Below are 21,543 nucleotides of genomic sequence, written 5' to 3' on the forward strand. Positions count from 1 at the left end.
CTTAAATTACCTAAAAATATATGTACATAGAAACTTAAATATTCACAAATTTTGTTTAGAAACAAAATTATTATGAAGTATGCAAAGTATGGAAACTTTCTAGAACGTTTCAGTTTATAATGTATGTTCTGACCTCCAAACCCATTTTAAAAAAATCCAGCTTAACAGAAATGTTTTTTTAAATGACCTCAGTTAACTTGTGTGCCATTTGTTACAAATAAGTAGTTTTAGAATGATAACACTTCAGTTAGTATACATAATTCTTGCTGTATATTTTAGTAATATATATAATTCCTGAAAGTTTTAGTAGTTACAGATAAATTTAAAACATGCAAGTTCTTGGTAGAGATTCCTCATACTTTGTAAGAAATAATTCCAAATCATCTTCCAAATATACAGAGGAAGATGTTTACAAAATGCTGGAATTTTTAATCGACAACATATTTGTCCAGTGTGGTGGACGTGTTTTTCAACAAACGGTCGGCATTTCAATGGGAACAAATTGTGCTCCTTTACTAGCTGACCTATTCCTTCACTCTTATGAGGCTGACTTAATAGCTGATCTGATCAGAAAGAAAGAATATTGTTTGGCTAGATCCTTCAATCTCAGTTTCCGCTATATAGATGACGTGTTATATTTAAACAATCCTAATTTCGGGGATTTGATACATTTGAAGTCAGCCTTATATCTTGACCTACACTTAGAAATCGATGGTAAAGGAAAACTATTGACCAAACTTGACGACAAACGTGATGACTTTTCATTCAGAATTGTCAACTTTCCTTTCATCTGTGGCAACATCCCTTCGGCTCCTGCGTATGGAGTGTTCATATCACAACTCATACGTTATGCCAGGGCTTGCCGAAACTACGCAGACTTTTTGTATCGCGCTAGAACTCTAACAAATAGGCTTCTGGAACAGGGTTATGTTGCTACAAGATTGAAGTCATCACTACAGAAGTTTTATGAACTCGTGGATCGTTATGGTGTATCCATCAGCACCATTAAAACTGATTTATTCAACGGGTCATAGTTTTCTTTCCTCGTTTGTCTACCCCGGACTTGACTTTTTATGAGCAACTCGGCGGGTGTTTCTAGAAAAGCAGAGGACGCTTACCCTACCGGTGCACCTGGTCCATGCTCCCAGTTTTTAGTGGAGTCCGAGTTGCTCATTTACTTTTGTTACTTTGTATGTATGATTTTAGTTGCTTTGTGTTCTTTGTTGTGTGTGTCTGTTTTCCATGTCTGGTCTTTGTCCCTGGATTACGTTCTTTTGATTACCGCTATAACCTTGGTTCCCTTGATTACTCTTATACATATCTATTGAAATTTTCAGTAATTAAAAATAATTTCTATTATACGTTTTTACTGTAACACATAAACTACATGATTTCTTTTCACAATAAAAATGTGAAAATATAATACATAAGTTCGCTTTATCTAAAAAATGCTGAATTTAAATCAATGTCAGAAACTTTGACTGACTCTAGCTAAAAAGAACCTTTTTGTCTTAAACTTGTATACATTTTCTAATGGTCACGCTTTTTAATTAAAAAAAATGTTGACTCATTACAAACCGGTCATTTGATATTCATCATTACCTTTAATTTCTGAAGGAAAGTTAGCCGCTAAATATTTGCATATAAGCTAGGTATAGAATTCGTAAAAGTACCGGTTACAAATCGTGATTAAAAAGTTTAAAAACGTTCACTCACATGACTTAAGTTTGCAGGTTTATTGTTCTTCACTCACGATTCGGGGTACTGTGACAATAATTGACCTTCGTATTTATGGTATAAATATAATCGGTGATTTTAATACGATCACATACAGAATAGGATAGATTCAAAATAAGGTAAGATTTAAATATAAGTTTTATAGATAAATTAGACAGTTGAAATGTTATCATCGTAAATCCCCCTTTTTGCCTATTACCTCAGTTTAATCCTTTTTTTGAATTAGTTGAGATTGTGTAGGTGCATGCATCGAAGTTTGAGTTATTTGCGGGTCTATGACAGCTGTTCAGCCATTTTTTTTCTCCATAAAAATGTAAGGTATTAAGCTTAAAAATAAAAAAAAATTCCCTTTTCAAACTTTATAGTAAGAAATTAATATTTGATATATTTAATGCAAATGATTTTATGACAATTTGCGAGAACACTAAAATTTATCATTTGGGTCATTTCAATGAACTGTTGCATTTTGAATTTTGGCAATCACAAGTTTTTGCATAGATTTTGTAGTGATTTATAAAAGTATGCAAACCAAGATGGGTTGATTTTTATCAAATAAAGGATAATTACAAAATTACCGAACTGATAAATCTAGGCAACAGTCAAAAGGAATAGTCAAAAGGAAAGTCCTTATAACAAACGGCAGTACAAGATTAACAAATGGAAGCTTAGAAACCAGTAGAAAGGTTCTGGAATTTCCGATAAGAATGATGGGTTAATTTTTGTTTTGGCGCGCTAAAACTCCCGCTTGTATTACGGTTTATTATTTCCGGTATATTTCAACACAAACGGGTAACATAAAATTGCGATCGATCGAAATCAGTAAAATTAGTAGTTAAGATAGTATAGAATCTGTGAACAATAAAAAAGTAAAGATAAAGGGCAAAGAAGGCATCAGCTTAAAAATAAGTCTTAATATTTGTGGAGGAACACGCGACAGGTTTAAGTTGAAAATAATGAATACAAAAACTATTTATTTGTTGATAAAATGAAAATCCATCATCTAGAAACTGTTTGTAAGAAACGGAATATGTCTCAAATAGATCTGGATATCGGAAACAAATCTTTTTTAGGAGGCGTAAGAGACGTATTTTTTTATAAACTCGGTCCAAAAGCCTGTCCCCCAGCCAATCAAGGCGTATTTAGATGTAAGAATAGTCATTACTAGCTGCTCTGACATACCTCAACATCCAAAAGATATAAACGCCACATGCAGGGGAAGCTGGTATATTACTGCACAAAAGATGGAAATTTATCATTTTGAAATCAAAATCTCGTTTGTCATATATTTTTGTACTGAGATGATTACTGTCGTCAATTTCGACATGAATATAAAAAATGACGCGGAGGAATCTGTGTCAGATGCGCCAAAAACAGTAGTCAAGTATCTGAATGTTGCGCCAAATTTCATGCATGTATTTAATGTCTGAAAAGAATGATCCATAAAATGCATAGGTGCGCGAAATAGCCTGTTTTTAAAATTAAGTTGTATAACTGATACTGTTATATCTAATTTTCTTCATTTCAAAAAGTTATATTGGAAGCAGTAAGAAATTCATTCTACAAAATAATGAAATAAAAATAGACAATTTGAAACCAGTGTATATTATATATAAATTTATGACACTTTTTTCTCATTTTCAAATGCACATATTATTACTGCATTACAGAACTAGCACAATTCTAGTGTAGATTTTTGAAATCTTGAATTATTTTTTGTACCAAGATTTCATTTATTCAACATTGATTTTTATCTATAATTAGTCAATAAGAAGCTTAAAAATAATAATAATAAATAATAATAATAAAAAGGAAATGGTCATTTTAGAGTATAATTTCTCCTCTCCTATTTTTATGAAGGAATTGTTCATAGCTGTTGTTTGGGTTTTGCACATATGCCTATTGTTTACTGCAATAAAGTTTTAAATATGTGCTATCTAATGGTTAGTAGCAACATCATTTGAATATCGCTATAAAGGAAGCAGTAATAAACAGATTATTTTGGTTCTCTTCCTTTGATTTCACATGTCCATCGATACGATTGATTCTATCTATTGACAAAATCCAATCGATTAACAATCTGTGTTTTAATCGTTATAATGTGTGTCCCTACAACTTCACTTTTTTTGTCTTATTTTTGTCAGTCTCATTACAAATATTTGTCACGATCCGTTTCTTTATCGTTTTAGAACATGAAGAAAGCAATTCTAGTAGCTCTTGTAGTATGCCTTGTTGTGGTATGCAGTGCAAGACCAGGAAAAAGACCAGAAAATCGCCAAGCAAAAAGTGGAGACATTGATTTCTCCAGAAAACAAGGTATCAGAAATAGAATGCCACAAAATAGTAGTAATAGAAAGGGCAAAGAAGGAGACAGACGTCCAGGAAAAGGAAACACCCGTCCGGGAAAGAATGGAGAACGCCCAAAACATCGTCCTCGACCAACTGGCGAACCAACTTCTCCAAGTGATAGACCGAGACCTTCAACTCTTCCTAGTGACAGACCAACACCATCAACTACGCCAGGTGTAACACCAAGACCAACTCCTAGTGACCGACCAACACCATCAACAACCCCTGGTGAAACACCAAGACCGATGCCATCATCCACACCCGATGAAACACCAAGACCAACACCGTCATCGACACCATCTCCTGCATAAACTAACCGTTTTTCACAGACAATGATATCATTGAAAGAAGAGAAAGCAAACTTATCTTAACATTTTACACACGTTCATATATTGGTGTGAAAAAGTGTGATGTGCATTGTTAATTGACTGCCATGTTGTTACAGTGCTGCTTCGTCAATGTAACTGTTCATTATAACTTTACCAACTAGCAGGTCTGGAATTGTTTCTGTTTATTTTCTAAATAAAATGATGCTTCGAATGACAAGCCTTTTTTAAATGATCATGCAAAATTGTCTCTAAAGCAATAAGAATATCTACACATATAACAACTTATTTTACGCTTACAAATCCAAAGATATACAATCTTCACTGAAATGTATACATTACGACAGTTTAACAGGTTTAATGTAAATGATAGGATTAAAAAATTAGTTGAAAAAAATTCTAAATCTGAAGTCGTTCATCGTCAAATATTCTATGCCACTGATTTTGGCATCAAGGCGAATTCAATGTTCTACTATAGTAAATCAGTGATTTTCTCATTTTCACCATAAATCCTGTAGTAGATATATGTCTGGATTTGCTTCAGAATTGAATAGTCACAAATTTAAGTGAGCTGAAACTTGAAGATTTTAGGTCGATTTAAGGAAGATTTTGCAGTGATGATGATTGATTTTATACAATAATTTTCTTTTCCATTTCACATCTTTTGACATCGTACATTTGTACATAATTGCAAAATAAGTGTATTTTCGAAAATATACTTGGCATATTAGAACTTAATTGCATTAGTTTTAAAAGCTCATAAGAGCTTGTATTGTTTTATATGTACTGACTTTATTTGTTTTTTTTTAGTTTTGAATTTTGAAAATTAACGCAACAGTTCATCAATAGCTTACAATCGGCAAACTTGGAGTGAGTCCAAAATGGTACTCAAAATGAACTCGAAGCGAAGTTGCAATATGCTCTAAAAACGGGTGACCTCCTAACCCTGATGACCCGAATGTTTCTCATTTAAAAAAAAACAACTCGGAGACAAAGCGTTTCCTAGCTAATTATGGAAGTTCAATGCTAACTGATCATTTCATCTTTTAATTTAAACTTCCCGAAACCTACATGTGTATAGTATTTAAGAAGTACATTTTGATGTCGTAGGAAGCTAGAAATGACGGTTTCATAGCACCTACTTGCAACATAAGGTGGTGTGGTTAAATATGTAATTATGCAATGATTATGCAAATTATATACGAATGTACAGTACTGAAATAACGAAAATGTACTGAATGGAAAGGCATTTAGGTCATAAAACTATTCATACCTTAGAAATTTTATACCAGTTAATATCAATTATTTTGTAATTAAATGCTACCGAAATACGGGTTGATTTTTACTCTAAATTGCTGGAATACGAGTTAATGTATAATGTTTTACCTATCAATTTCTGGTGTTAAAATGGGTATAAAAGATACAACTATACATTTTGCGAAGCATTTCAAAAGTTGTCATATTACACGCCCATATGTCACACGGGTTATATTTTGTTATAAGACATGATTATTTATCGGAATGTTTATTATCATTGTTGATATGCAACCGTAAATGAACCGAGTTCTTTAAAATAAACTTTTAACTTTTTCAGACTGTTTTGTCTAGCTATTATGTAGAATATATAATTGTAATAGAATAATTGAGAACCCTCACTTACGACATATTTGAACACACACACACACACACATACACACACACACACACACACACACGGTATTGTGCGCTTCTAAGTCCGTGCGAAGGCATATAATTTCCCCGCTTTCAAAGGAATTGTATATATAAAGGAATTTTATTAGTTCATTATTCACAGTTTGATATTGGAAGGTATACAATCGAAATCCCTCTCATCCAAAGCCTTTTATTAAGATACTTTTTCCTGCTGTTTGGTTTCTTTTTCAGGTGAAGACAGTATCATCAGTGACCGCAAAGCGTCATGACTTACCATAGAATGTGTCTAGAAAAAAGTTTGTGGGCGAAATTTATCAATCGTCCTGCTGGTGGCTCGGTGGTGACTTTACATACTATATAATGGTTGGCCGTCGTTGAACATCAAGATATTTATTTAATTCCTGCGTCAACATACAATTTTGTTGTTGACAAATTGATTTTGTCAAAGTTATCGCCAAAACCAATAGTTGAGTTGTTTATTTGGTAATTAATATAAGCATAATTAAAATCAATCGAATTGTTTTATTAGGTCATAGAATGAATCAGTTGATTATATTTCAAGAAATTGTAAATGGGCAATTCTGTATTTAAGGTAATAGTTTTGTTAAAATATATGCAATAATATTACTTCAAGAGAGCGAAATACTTATTTTTGAGTTAAACATTGGCTACCATATATAGGGTTGTAATCCAATGTATTTAAACCCCGCCGCATTTTTTGCGCCTGTCCCAAGTCTGGAATCTGGCCTCTGTATACTTTAATGTTGCTGGAGTTTATAGGGGCAACTATTTCGTTGTACCTGTGTATACTGCTGTCTTTAGGCCAGCTGCAGCCTTCCTGTGGTGAGAGGATTTACTCGGCGTTCAATGAATACCCATGGGTGGCCTTGAGCTTACATGTTTCATCCCAGTAGGGTTGTTGTCTCTTTGACATATTCATCATATCCATGATCGTTATATTATACTTTACATATAGTTTGATTATAATAGTAATGTATGAAAAAATGAATTAGAAATGATATATAGATCTTTGGAGATAATTGAATCAATTTTTGTTTTGCCTTATACACTCACTTTTGCTCGTTTTCTTGCTTTTGTTAAAAACTAATAAACCACTTTTTATTTCATAAGGGATGAACAAACATAGCCAAGTTTATAATTTTGATTGTCATTTCATTTGATACATAAAATATAAATACATACTGATGTTTTAAAATATTATTGTTACAAAGTTTCGTTCACATTTGGAATTTATTTTTAATTTTAATTGAGCACAATGTGTACAAATTTATGGTATTAAAACAAAAATAACATCAACTAAATATTAACAGCATCTGCATATGAAGGGGGCGAATTGTTGTAAGTTAAACCTGAAGGTTGTTGAGCAGTTGTCTGGTTGTTTCCAAGTGGTGTCGAATAATTTGTGGAATAGTTAGTTTGTGGTTGGGAATAACCAGCAGGATATGTTCCTGAAGAGTTGTATCCATTGAATACGTTCGCCCAAGGAACTGAAATACGGAAACCATATACGCTCAGCATTTAATAAAATATATTTGAAATAAGAAAAGCTAACAAACAATTAATAATAAAATTATTTGCGTATAGTTAGGAATATCAAAGAAGAAATGTAGAGGGAATCCATTGACAAAGACAAGTATGGTCTCATTTAGGATTTTCAAATCTTACATCGACTTGACAAAGTCTTTGCTGTTGATGTTCAGAGATTGAATTGTGCAAAATTGTCCTGTTTGGATCAATGTGACAAACGGGAATTTTCAAAATAATAGTTGTATGTGTGCTACTCTTGGAAATACTTTTAACTTAAAAGAAAATTACACTTATATTCGAAACATATAATTTACCCAAGCCACAAATCCCAAAAATATTGCCATAGAGTGAATTTACTTAACATGCCCCGCCTCTTGTTTGAGCCAATTAATCATAGAGGATAAATATTAAGTATATTTTTATTAACAGATGGCTATTATGACCGGTTTTGACGCAAAAAACCCTTGGAATTCATATTACTTTATAAACACTCATGCAATTTGATAGTGTTATTCATGTTATTCAAGTGTTTTATAGTGCATAAACAATACGTATCAATTAAACGAAAAGAAAAACATGTTATTGATGATAAGAGAATATTTTTTTTCGAGAATTAGAGTAAAATGTCGAGTTAAGAAAGTAACATGTCTTAGTTCACATTTAAGACAACGACAGGTATACCAAATTTTGATATGTCTGTGATATTTTATAGATTTTTAGGCTTACAAATAATGCCCAGAACGGTCATATCCGGTATGAGAGGAAGTCAGATGTCATTTGTCATTCTCATATCATAGTGCTCGTTTCATATACTTGTTAAGTGTCCTTTGAGATAGCAAGTTTATTGCGTAAATTTAAGTTATTGACGTGACATTGAACACATACTTTGTCAATACTTTAGTGTCATATACTTGTTTCCTTCGGCCATGTACCAAATCTTATCTTCATTTAATAAAAGATTCAATAAAATGTGAAATGTTGTGTTGGTAAAACGGCTGCAGAAAGCGGAAAGACGAGATCTGGCAAGACGGTACAAACCGCCGAGAAGTAAATTGGCTAAGGTAGGCGTTTCGCTGGTAACAGCGATAAAGGAAGTTCCTCCGTGCATTACTGAGTGAATAGGGAGCCCGATTCTCACATAGGTTAGGCCACATGTAAATAAGTTACCCTGGTTACAGAGGACGAGAAATTCCGACTGGTACCAGTCGTGAACCGGCCGCTCTGGTAACAGATAAAGCCTTATTTAAACCCACCGTCCCGTGGTACCACAGAAAGGTATAAAATAATATGGTCCAACGCAGAATTATAGGATCCTGACCCCCTCTCATCTTGCCAGATTCCGCCCGCCCATCACTGCAACAATTTCATTTTATTCACTTACATAGCAATAAAATACAATATACAAAAATTGTCTTACTAAGTATAAACCGCATTCTGAATATGCGAAAAAAAAGATTCGAAAACAGATTTTCTGCTTTTCAAATTCGGTCTTCTGAGAAAATGCTGCTGGTCATATCGTATTCTATACATATCGTTAAGAACAAACATGTACAGTTTTCCATTCATAGGCCATGTCGGTATTAAATGAACATCATAGTGGCAAATACTACAGCAATTGTGGTTACACTGTAAAAGTCAAATCTGTTCTACAATAAACAACAACGTTTGGCTTTATAAGTTTGTAACTGAATGACAAATACAACCTCACAAAAAACCGGAAAGTTGCACTTTGCGATTCTATGTATCAGGGTTTAAAAGATAGAAACGATAATACGGCATCTTGCTAGTCTGTAAATATTGAATATCGTACCATGCATCATTACGATAATATTCCACCTTGTGATTCTGGAAATATCGGCGTTTTGGTGACAACTCCTGCATCATAACATGATGTTGCGCTATTCGAGTCTGTAAATGATGGTGCTTTGAATGTCCCATCGTGCATTATACAAAACACACATTTCTGATTTAACGACTACAGGCAAAGTAACTATTGCGATGCACAATAAAGCTGCGCTTCCTTACTGAAAGTATCTGCATGTTGGATAATGTTACGCTCGTGGGCATCAATTCCTCTGGGACTAAATCTGTGCTGCAATATCTGTAGTTATCGCTGAAAAATATAAGAAAACAACAGCAGATAAGTATCTGTGAAAGTTGAAGGGGATGGAGGGAGGGTTTTGAGAACCGTTCACCATTCATGAACGCTGACAATGACGTAACAGGTTACTGACGTAAGCATTATAAGGCTGGTCGAAAACCGGACACCGGCTGCTCTGGTAACAGATAAAGCCTTATTTAAACCCACCTTCCCGTGGTACCACAGAAAGGTATAAAATAATATGGTCCAACGCAGAATTACAGGATCCTGACCCCCTCTCATCTTGCCAGATTCCGCCAAATTGGTCACGTCCAATCGTGTCCATCCCCAAAAGCGCGGGAAAAGAGAGCGAGAAAACATTTTGTTGTTGTTTATATTACATGTATGTAGGCTACTGTCGTACTGATATGTACGATCGTTTCAATCGTTTGTTTACAACATGCTGGAATGTTTAATCGACAACATATTTGTCCAGTGTGGTGGACGTGTTTTTCAACAAACGGTCGGCATTCCAATGGGAACAAATTGTGCTCCTTTACTTGCTGACCTTTTTCTTCACTCTTATTAGGCTGACTTAATAGCTGATCTGATCAGAAAGAAAGAATATCATTTGACTATATCCTTCAATCTCAGTTTCCGCTATATAGATGACGTATTATCTTCAAACAATCCTAATTTCGGGGATGTAATACATCACATCTACCCAAAAGAACTTGAGATAAAGGATATTACAGACACTGTGAAGTCAGCCTCATATCTTGACCTACACTTAGAAATCGATGGTAAAGGAAAACTATTGACCAAACTTGACGACAAACGTGATGACTTTTCATTCAGAATTGTCAACTTTCCTTTCATCTGTGGCAACATCCCTTCGGCTCCTGCGTATGGAGTGTTCATATCACAACTCATACGTTATGCCAGAGCTTGCCGAAACTACGCAGACTTTTTGTATCGCGCTAGAACTCTAACAAATAGGCTTCTGGAACAGGGTTATGTTGCTACAAGATTGAAGTCATCACTACAGAAGTTTTATGGTCGTCATCATGAACTCGTGGATCGTTATGGTGTATCAATCAGCACCATAAAAACTGATTTATTCAACGGGTCATAGTTTTCCTTTCCTCGTTTGTCTACCCCGGACTTGACTTTTTATGAGCAACTCGGCGGGTGTTTCTAGAAAAGCAGAGGACGCTTACCCTACCGGTGCACCTGGTCCATGGTCCCAGTTTTTAGTGGAGTCCGAGTTGCTCATTTACTTTCGTTACTTTATATGTATGATTTTAGTTACTTTATGTTCTTTGTTGGTCTTTGTCCCTGGATTACATTCTTTTGATTACCGCTATAACCTTGGTTCCCTTGATTACTCTTAATATTCATTAGCAAATGAGTTTCCTCACTTTTTAAGTTTTTTTTTCTTTTTCTTTTTTACTGCTACACAATATATTTTTTGTGCAGAATTAAAACCAAGTCTGAAGCATACTGCTTAGCTTGTTTCCATATTTCATACTGCTTTAATGTTTGATATTCATTAACAACTGAGTTTACTCGTTTTTTTTTCGAGTTTTCTCTACAATATGTTTTGTGCAGTACATTGTAGCAGTATAACCATTTCTTCTGGATAGTATCTCGCTCAAAGTTACTGTCGTGTTCCAAAATAAATAAATAAATAAATAAATAAAATAGATAAATAAAAGAAACTTTATAATTTAAATGATGACTTAAATAAGACTACCATAGGTCTGTTTGGATCTGCAGATGCTAAAGTAATATCGATTTAATAAAGCCTATACGCACCTCTTTTTACATACATGTACATTTTAGATAACCTCCATAAACAGTCTCGTAAAATGTGTGTACAATTAAAGATGAGAGACCATTAATAATATTCTTCACGCATCATACAGTAATAATGTTTCTCAACTTCTTACATCTTGTGCCAAAATTTGCATCTACATAAAGAGGATTCGACCATACAAGAACAACATTAGACTATTTAGCCATGTAAGAACTCAACAAACTAATCACTACCTTACAACTGTTTGACTCGGGATAAAAGGGGTCACTCACTGTCTCTAAGCACGTGCAAATGAAAAACAACAGAAATTTAGGTTTCAAGTGATAATTTCGAGACACATACTCACGCTCTAACCTAAGTACAACATGACTTTGTACTGTTCCGAACGGTACGCATGACTGACCCCTCAGAACATTTGTGGGCGTAATGCTTAAAGTAGACGATTTAACACTTAGCCTGACGTGATGCATCTGATTGTAAATAATTGTAATTCAAGGTATTCGAAATAACTCTGTCCTCTCTCGTAATGTTCTCTCTCCCAAATATAAACTGGTTAACTTAAGGAACTTACATTGTATCGGAAACCCTTGTAACGGGATATCGGTTATATATATATTTCCCTTAAGTGTCATGGTTACATGTAGTTCAATTTCTGATTTTGCAGTCACTGTGTTTCTTTTTCTAGGTCTGTCAATACCTAGCTCCTTGATCTAATCAATGTCTTCTTGCTTTCACTTTTTACTTTGGCATACCGCCTCTTGCGACCAACCCCAAAGTGCCTGACTTTTTACCAAACATTTTATGTGTGTACTTCCATGAATTATTATACAAATTTCTTCATCATGCCTCTAGGGGGGAACTAGAATTTTCTATTTGACAGCTTTATTTTGACAAAAATTGGCCTACAACATAGTGCCTCCTGGAAGGGGGACTGATGTGGTCCCAAAAGTCACATTTCAGCAGTACAATAAAGCCGTAAATGCCACATACATGCATGTACGTCAATAGAAATTCCAGTTGTTGCTTTTTAGAGTAACGCCAGCTTATCATGTAGATAATTCGTTTGCGTAGTTTACATACCCATTTAATGTAGAAAAACCCCTGTGCATTGCCCTTGACGGAGACGAAACTAGCGTTCCATAGTTTACCTATACAGTAATATTATTGCAAATGTTGAAGGTGATTTAACCTTTGAATATAATTTCATACAAAGCGGCTACAAGTAAAAATGATTTTTTCCCTGAACTTCAAAACATAAGCAAAATAAAACTCTCAATTTGAAGAGTGAAGCAGTTAACTTACCGAGATTTATAAAGAGAACTTTGTGTCCTCAAAAAGATCCTTTTTTCCAGCTCGAGCTTGAAACGACGTACACTGATCAGTCGATATTGCACGTTCCCCTCACTTCTTTCCTTTTGAGAATTCTGTCTTATTCAGGTTGAAAATGTTGAACTGCATGCATTTCATTTTGGAGAACCGTTCATCATTCATGAACGCTGACAATGACGTAACAGGTTACTGACGTAAACATTATAAAGGCTTGTCGAAAACCGGACACAACTCCGGAATCAGCGTTACATTAATTGAACTTTCATTAAACTCGCTTTATCGAGTATTTAATCATTAAATGGTAGAAAAAAAGGTACGTATGGGTGTATACTGTGCTTACAATGATGATAGTTAACCGAGTTTTCTCGATTTGTGGGATGGCTAAAATTTGTTGAAGAATTTCTAGCGGGAAGAAATTATAGTGGACTTAGTGGTCATTTGAAATGGTATGTCACTTCTGTTTGGTGTACAGCAAAATTTTGCATGATGGATAATTTTTTTCAAGATGATAAAATTGGTGAGTTAAAAATGTGATCCACTGCAGGTAATAATTGCTGATAGGTATGTCTCACCGAAACTAGGTTTGTTGGCTGGTTTGACATTCCTCTTTAACAAGTAAATAGTTTTTGCTCCCTAAGATATGGAATAATGTTTAAGAATCGTATTGAATATGTTAATTTGTAATATACTTAGTTATTTTTATACTTACGTCTTGTACCTGATGTGCTCATAACTTGACCTGTTGATCGTTTTCCCTTACAAGCAAAGTGGACAATTACTCCGAGTGCTACCGAAACCAAACAAATTCCGCCAAAAACTGAACCAACAATTATACCTACAGTTTGTCCGTCTGAAAAAGCGTAACATTTTAGTTCAATTCCTTATGGTTTTGAAAGGCCTGTTTTTTTTTCTCCATATAAATCACAGCTACATTTTTGGTATGAAAATTGATAAACTGTTGCGTTAAATTGATTTAAATGTTTCTAAATAATTGTTTTGTCAAACGTTTAACATTTATTTATCTATGGTAATAAATAGTATGTACATAACTTGAATCAAACCTACAATTATAAGTCATCACTGCCTCTATTTTTAGTTTTACTCTTTCATTTTGGGTTCTAAGACCACCAATCTGCTTCAACCTTATGTAAAAGTACTCATCCTGCTTTCCACAATATTTAGTTGTCGGTATGTTGGAACATGTATATTTCTGGAAAAATAATTCATGGTATACATATATACATATTTTTCTACAGTATTATTTAAGTATACGTTTCGGCGGGTGTTTCTAGAAAAGCAGAGGACGCTTACCCTACCGGTGCACCTGGTCTGGTCCATGCTCCCAGTTTTAGTGGAGTCCGAGTTGCTCATTTGCTTTTGTTACATTGTATTTGTGATTTTAGATATTTCATGTTCTTTGTTGTGTGTCTGTTTTCCATGTCTGGTCTGGTCAGTGGATTACAATCTTTTCATTGCTGCTATAACCTTGGTTCCCTTGATCATTCTTTAACGCTAATAGGCAAATACGTAAGGCTTGTTTAGAAAACGCACATAAATATGACAAAATTGCACTACATAGTTACCAATTACCTTATCAAATCCTTAAGACTACATTGAACGCTTACTTTAGTCAAATATATTTAGCAAGCCTCTTCATCGTTTATCTTATACTCGTCACATTTTCTCCCCGAAATGGTGATCTTCTGAATTATATGTAGAGTACATCATCCATAGTTAACGATAGGATTCGGTACGTTTTGCTTTAATTGGTTTGTATTATTGTCATTATTTGAGACAATAACGGCCACTTAAGTAGCTGTCTTTGTAAGAATCATGCAAAATCTGAAAAATGTGATACCCTAAAAAAGACTACATATTTTTATTTTTGTTTTATGGGTCTATACTATGAAATGTGTAATTATTCATTCAAATATGCCTGCTCTTAGGAGATAATCAACATTGAAAATCCAGTAGATTCTATTGCATTTGAGCGTCATTTACAGAGTTATCTCCCTTAATTTTGAAATCTACAGTGCATTCTAAACATTTTTTATCTCCTAAGAGCACAGGTTGTATGAAAAACTGAATGTTAATTTCTGTTTACTATGGCAATTCAAACAAAATATCAACAATGAAAATATGTAGGCTTTTTACCCATGAATCACATTTTGCATGATTCTTAGCTGGAGTGCTACTTAAATGACTCCAGTGAAAGTAGTTAATAATCATCACTAATTAACATCCAGTTCTACTGGTTCTTCCAGTTCCATGAAATAAAGCTAGACTCTTATGTAAGGTTGCTCCAAAGTTAACATCTAGGACGCACACATTTGCACGTGAAATTCACAATACTTTCATTGTTTTAATGAATTATACACCGACAAATTAAGAACTGTTTGTATACAATACAATGCAATACTTGTAAAATAATTCTAAATACCAGTATATTTCTTTTTATCACTCGAAATATATGAAAATATAGTAATGGAAAAGTAGGCAAGGGAACCTAAGATTCTAGCGTAAATCAAAGATCGTAATCTAGGGACAAAGACCAGACATGGAAAACATACAAACACAACAATAAAAATAAAATAACTAAAATAATACTTACCAAGTAATAAAAACAAATGAGCAACCCGGACTCCCTAAAAACTGGGAGCGTTAAACAGGTGTACCGGATAGGTAAGCGTCCTCTGTTTTTCTAGGAACACCCGTCGAGTTGCTCATAAACAGTTAAGCCCGGGTAGACGAAAGAGGAAAGGAAAACTATGACCTGTTGAACAAATCCGTTTTCATGGCGTAGATGGATACACCATAACGATCCACGAGTTCATGATGACGACTATAAAACTTCTGTAGTGATGACCTCAAACTTGTAGCAACATAACCCTATTCCTGAAGGCCTTATTGTAAGAGTTCTAGCGCGAAACAAAAAGTGTGCGTAGTTACGGCAAGCTCTGGCATAACATATGAGTTGTGATATGAAAACTCCATACGCAGGTGCAGAAGGGATGTTGCCACAGATGTAAGGAAATTGACAACTTTGAATGAAAAGTCATCAGGTTTGTCTTATAGATTTGGTCAATAGTTTTCCTTTACCATCGCTCCCTAATTGTAGGTCAAAATATGGGGTGTCTAGTATCTTTTACCTCAAGTTATATGGGGTAGATGCGATGTATCAAATTCCCCGAAACTAGGATTGTTTAAAGATAATATGTCATCCATACAGCAGAAACTGAGATTAAAGGATCTGGCTAAACAATGTTCTTTCTTTCGGAACAGGTCAGCTATAAAGCCAGCCTCATAAGAGTGAAGGAATAGGTCAGCAAGTAGAGGAACACAATTTGTTTCCATTGGAATGCCGACCGTCTGTTGAAAAACGCGTCCACCACACTGAACAAATATGTTGTCAATAAAAAATTCCAGCATTTTGAAAACAGTTTCTGCTGTATATTTGGAAGATGATTTGGAAATATTTCTTACAGAGTATGAAGAATCTCTACCAAGAACTATATATTTGTATGTAGGTGTACCATCTTTTTGGAGTAACAACGATGTATAATGTTTTTGAGTCGGGATTACAACTGATTATAGGTAATAGAATTATAAAGTGTTGAAAAATCATAGGTTTTAATACTATTATATTCTGATAATAATCTGGAATTGAGGGTTTCCAGAAGATCTTTCGAATTTTTTTCAGGATCCATATTGAATTAATACCACTACGGGAGTAGCTATTGTTGTGGTAAGACTGGAGACCCTCTTTGACAGTTGTGAGTATAAAAGTATATTGAGTATAGGCAAGCAAATGTATATCTTTTGGCAAATAACTGTTAAAATAACATCGTGTTGAGGAACTCCCAATTTTTGATCATAAAAATATTCCATTAATAAAAATATTTTGATTTTCATGTGTACAGGAAATATATTTCCTGCAAATAGCAAGTCAGCAAAGTATTAACACTTTCCAGAACGTTTCCTTATGTATTGGAACAACGAATATACTGACATGTTATTGTGTGTATGTGTGCCTGCCAAAGTTTGACTTTGAAGAACTTTTAACAGTTAAAAGTCATTGACGACTACTAGGCTTGTCGTCAAACGTAAACTTTAACGTCATACCTTTATTGAAATTAATGAAAAAGCTTAATTATAAGGAATTGTATTTTAAAATATTTTTTGAACAAGAACATAACTTTTATACTTCTTTATCCCCGGTATAGTTAGTTTCGAGGATTTTGGAAAGCTAGGGACTCTTCACCATTTCCCCTTGGAACTCAATTTACCATTTTGAAAATGCCACGGAGATAAACGTCTCATGTTGACTTCTATGTACAAGAAAGAAACATTTGAAACATTTCTAGTAGCAATAGATCTATAAGAGTTACTAAATGTCTTTTTTCTTAAATTTGCATTTACAGTAGACATCATGTCGACAGGCAAATTTTCATCACGTGAAATGTAAAACAAACGTGAAACTATTTCACGTAAAGTACACGTTAAAATTTTCACCAACTTCACGTGAACTACTTTAACATGAATTTCACGTGAATTTCGAGTGAGAGCTCGATTCAGGCGAAATTCACGTAAAGATCTGCACCTAAGGGTTTATGTTGGTACATATCTATGTCATACCTACGATTTTAACCATAAGTAACTGATACTACCTTGTCAGTCAAGCGTTTCATTTATAATTGTGATGAAAGGTCAATATTTTCTTTGCTTCCAGTAAACAGAATACTTAACACAAAAAAGGTCATATACCTGTACATCATCATAACCACTGTAATCAGAGGAATACTGTAACTCCATGGAACAATCAGGATCTTCATATGTCACTGGGGTCACACAAATTTCATACTCATTCATGTAACCGTCATCTCGACCAATAAAGGACATATAATTACACCAACTGTTCAAACCTTTGTCAATACTACCATCGTACTTGGCATATATCACTGTATCTTCATCTACATGTTCTAAACTAACCGAGCAGTCGTCTCCAAATGTATCTGTAATGAATATTGAAATACAATGAGTATAACTATTAAACCAAAATACGAATCTAATAGGCATATTATAAATTGTATTTGATATTCTTCTATTTCAAGGAGTTATTTCTTGTCGACACGAGTAGAATATTACACATAGGAAGATTAAAATTAAAAATGGGACTGCTCTATAAATGTACTCATAACCAAACAAATCGAAATATGAATACAATTACAAAAAATACACGGACGACATCTATCATGTGCATTACAAAGAACAAAATCTATGTGTTTTAGTTTATAATTATGTATTATACTGTTAAGAGGGAAATAAAAATAAATAAAAAGGGCCACTTCCTCCTATTATATATCGACACACAATTTTATCAGTGTTTACGTTTCTTTTTAATCACACAAACACTGAGATCTTTGATCTAAGTCATTCAAAGTATTATAAAAAAAATTGTTTTTTATTGCTGTGTTCTGCAAAGAAAATCTAAAGATATATTTTTCCGTACTCTAAAGAACTATATTTTTCCGTACCAAATATTAATCAATAAATTGATTATGGGATAGATTGACTGGTGTATACTGCTGCATTGATATGACGTATAAGCTTGACAATAGATAAACTTACAGTGTCTTTCAGTCTTTGCAGCAACAATTGTCAGAAGATAACCAATAGATAAATATAAGAAAAGATTTTCCATTTCCTAAGTTAATAAAAAAGAAGAAAGCTCAAAATGTTAAAATGTTTTATAATTAGCTCAGAAGGTTTTGACTTCGTCAACTATTAAGACAATTTCATTAAATGAATATATGCATATAAAAATAAGCAATGGTTATGGTCGTATAAATACCAAAAGAAATATACAAACGGGGGGAAAACACCACATTAATCTGTGACAAATATCATGTCTTCATTTGAATTATGTGATATTAGTACTTTTATTATTTAATTCCAATTGCTCTGACTTAGTCACTTAACTTGTTTTACGCTGTTCTAAATATTCTAAAATTTCAAATAAGTTTAAAGTTTTTAAAGAAATGTTTGTGTCATTTCAAATATTAAGCCGTTTCAAAGTAGAAGTATAGATCACGTTCAAACTACCTTTAAAAATTAAAAACTTAAAACGTCAAAGCAAAACGACAACGACAAAGCAAAAACAAAAAACTATAACTTATCAAGTTAAGTTAAAATTGCTGCACATTATTTTATTATATATTTTTTTAATTTGGTTTCGGATTCAATTTTGTGAGAAATTATGTTTTCGTTGTAGTTTACCCAACTTTCACTTTAATGTTAACTAGTTAATCAGACTATTTATAGTATGCTGGGTCCCTTTTCATAACAAACTCGGTTTAAGACGTCTTGTCGATTAGGTGTGTAATTGGGGTATCATTTACCACACTGATTAAGGAAAAATTATAAAAGCTGATACATATGCAATACGTTTCTGTTATCAATAAACCCTTAAAGATAACCCAAGTTTTTAAAGGTATTTAATCACTGTGTAAGTTATGTATGTTATACTATTTAGGTTATGTAATAAGTACATTAACTAGTAGAATCCTCTATGAACGAGAAAGAATAAATTGCAATGGCGGAAGTATACATACTGTTTGCATACTAAAATAATCTAACTAGAATGATTAATAATACAATAATTTTACTGAATAAAAGAGTAAACATACACATGTTTTTCGCCGTTATATGATTTGCGTATTTTATTACCTATAAGGGCAAAGGTTTCAAAACAGTTTAGTTTAGTTAATATTTCTTAATCCGTTATTTTTTTTATTTCGCAATGTCATTCGTATACCTTTTATTTTTGATTAAGCACAACGGCAAATACCATGATGATGAAATCAAATCTGTAAAATGTATGAGTATAACCAAGCAGTATTTCTGAGATAATTTCAATTTACCTGTAAAAGTGAATACTGTCTGAATATATAAATTACACTCCTACCTTTGCCTTATTCACAAACACTTTATATTTGTGTGTTACAAATCTAATCTACAACGGATGTATGACGAAAGCACATGACTCAATCTCTGATTGTGGGGAATTTGAATTTAATTGATTTTGTAAAATTATGTTATACATGAATTACGATAAACATGACCTGATATTAAAAAAACCCTACTTTTTCTATTTACTTTTTTAGCCATCGTCCTACCCTTGTTTTTTCGTTGACAAAAAATGTAAAATCTAAAGTATCTCCGGCCGGTTACTTTTTCCATTGTGAAGTTCATATTATTTGACGTAACTTATTGCAAAAAATGTTATATGCAGGTGATCATCAACGCTTCACTGAATCGATAAAAAAGATATCTTATTTCATGATCCAGTAACAACCTAGAATTCGGTTATATTTTCATTTTTAATATATCTCATCAGTGTAGACTTGTGACATGGAAAATTCAGTTTCTATTTAAAAAAAAAACAAAGAGAAAAAAAACTGAAGAACTTTAACTTAATAAAGTACGTACTCATAATTTTTATTGTAATATTTTTTTCAAAATTCATATTTTAATATTCTTGCGTTACTATTTCAAATTGGAATAGTTTTACTTCAGAGGGTAGTACTATTGGTCTGATCACGAGGCGAGGCCAAAGGCCAATATGGCTTTCTGAGGACCTATAAATAAGCCAATTTAAAAATTCCTACGCAACGATACGTTAATTAATTTACTAGCCCAGTATGGATTGTAGCCAGACCTATATAGCGATTAAATAAAAGTGTCAAAATCAGAAATTCAGGAGTGTAATTATCAATGATTTGAATATGTATCGATGGAAATTGGGGGTTTAAAAAAACCTATGAAATAGAAACATGTTCCCGAATTATCAACATTAAATAAACGCAAGTTTATCACAAATTAAAAAAGCCATGTTTGTTTTAATGCTCTTGGCTTCATCCAGTTTATAGAGTTCTTTCGTTCCCCGGAGTATATTTAATGTTGAAAACACTGCCAGTCTTTAGCAGGTGTCTCAACTGGACCAAGCATTTCACAACCTGATATTACAAAAAGTAAAATATGGTTTCACTCTAATTTTATTTTCTGTGTTTTTGTTTATACTTAAGGTTAGTCAGTGTCTTCGTCGGTTACAAGTCGAGATATTTTGCTACTCGATCTATTTTCCTGGTCTTATTCATCGATCTCATTCTGTGCTCTTGCTATTTCATCAGAAAATTTGAAATCAGTTCCTGGCAGATCAACATTTTCATCTCCATTGTCATCCCCTATATTTCACCTTATGTGCTCTGTTTCAATATTCGACGAAATTCGTCATTAAGAAAATAGTCTTCAACTAGAGCATCCATCGCTTCCTCTGTAATTTTATATGGCACCTGGCAGAACTCTCTACAATTATCGGGGAGTTCGATGGTAAGTCAAGAGGTCCTAAAATATGCTTATGTTTGGCCTGCAAAACCTGGTCAATAAGGAAAAAATCCGTATTGGCCTTGTTGATTTTCGTACTGGCCATATAGGATAAATTACTGATTTGGCAGTTTTACCAGTATTTAGTAATATGTGTTGTAGTTAATAATACAACCCCTTATCTTGTGGACTCTGGGATGCCTCTGTTGTTCTCTAACACTCGTTTGTTGTCAATATGTCCCACTTCCGTTTATTATGTCGTTGGCATTTTCCTTTGAGTTTTGATGTTTCGTTCCCCACAGTGA

General features: G+C 33.5%; 2 protein-coding genes across 6 annotated transcripts; one reads left to right on the forward strand and one right to left on the reverse strand.

Moving 5' to 3' along the window:
* The first annotated feature begins 1,704 nt into the window (after positions 1 to 1,704).
* Positions 1,705 to 4,623, forward strand: LOC148629437 (uncharacterized). Its single transcript, XM_088551171.1, has 2 exons — positions 1,705 to 1,856; positions 3,924 to 4,623. Exon 2 carries the CDS (start codon positions 3,927 to 3,929, stop codon positions 4,392 to 4,394), a length of 468 nt encoding a protein of 155 aa, XP_088407297.1. The 5' UTR covers positions 1,705 to 1,856; positions 3,924 to 3,926; the 3' UTR covers positions 4,395 to 4,623.
* A 2,562-nt stretch (positions 4,624 to 7,185) lies between these two features.
* LOC148629438 (uncharacterized) lies at positions 7,186 to 19,940 on the reverse strand. Of its 5 annotated transcripts, XR_015916239.1 has the most exons (8): positions 19,777 to 19,890; positions 18,485 to 18,560; positions 17,621 to 17,868; positions 13,922 to 14,066; positions 13,566 to 13,706; positions 12,830 to 13,023; positions 9,439 to 9,741; positions 7,450 to 7,588 (listed from the first exon to the last, which is right to left on the reverse strand). XR_015916239.1 is itself a non-coding variant. In XM_088551145.1 (6 exons), exons 2-6 carry the CDS (start codon positions 18,555 to 18,557, stop codon positions 7,398 to 7,400), a joined length of 798 nt encoding a protein of 265 aa, XP_088407271.1. In that variant the 5' UTR covers positions 18,558 to 18,560; positions 19,821 to 19,940; the 3' UTR covers positions 7,186 to 7,397. The 5 variants fall into 5 exon arrangements, 3 of the variants coding, with proteins under 3 accessions (XP_088407271.1, XP_088407262.1, XP_088407282.1); XR_015916241.1 differs by lacking the exon at positions 12,830 to 13,023; XM_088551145.1 differs by lacking the exons at positions 9,439 to 9,741; positions 12,830 to 13,023 and having other exon boundaries at positions 7,186 to 7,588; positions 19,821 to 19,940.
* Positions 19,941 to 21,543: the final 1,603 nt, after the last annotated feature.

The sequence above is a fragment of the Perna viridis genome, chromosome 1 (genome assembly GCF_037379345.1).
Source record: "Perna viridis isolate PV_CMFRI_1.1 ecotype Kerala chromosome 1, ASM3737934v1, whole genome shotgun sequence".
In the NCBI taxonomy this organism is placed as follows: domain Eukaryota; kingdom Metazoa; phylum Mollusca; class Bivalvia; order Mytilida; family Mytilidae; genus Perna; species Perna viridis.

Coding starts and splice junctions, on each gene's coding strand:
- LOC148629437 (XM_088551171.1), top strand. CDS start 3,927: ATGAAGAAAGCAATTCTAGTAGCTCTTGTAGTATGCCTTGTTGTGGTA.
- LOC148629438 (XM_088551145.1), bottom strand. CDS start 18,557: ATGGAAAATCTTTTCTTATATTTATCTATTGGTTATCTTCTGACAATT. Junction 17,869..18,484: donor TGCAAAGACTGAAAGACACT/GTAAGTTTATCT, acceptor TATTCATTACAG/ATACATTTGGAGACGACTGC. Junction 14,067..17,620: donor GTGGTTATGATGATGTACAG/GTATATGACCTT, acceptor TTATTTTTCCAG/AAATATACATGTTCCAACAT.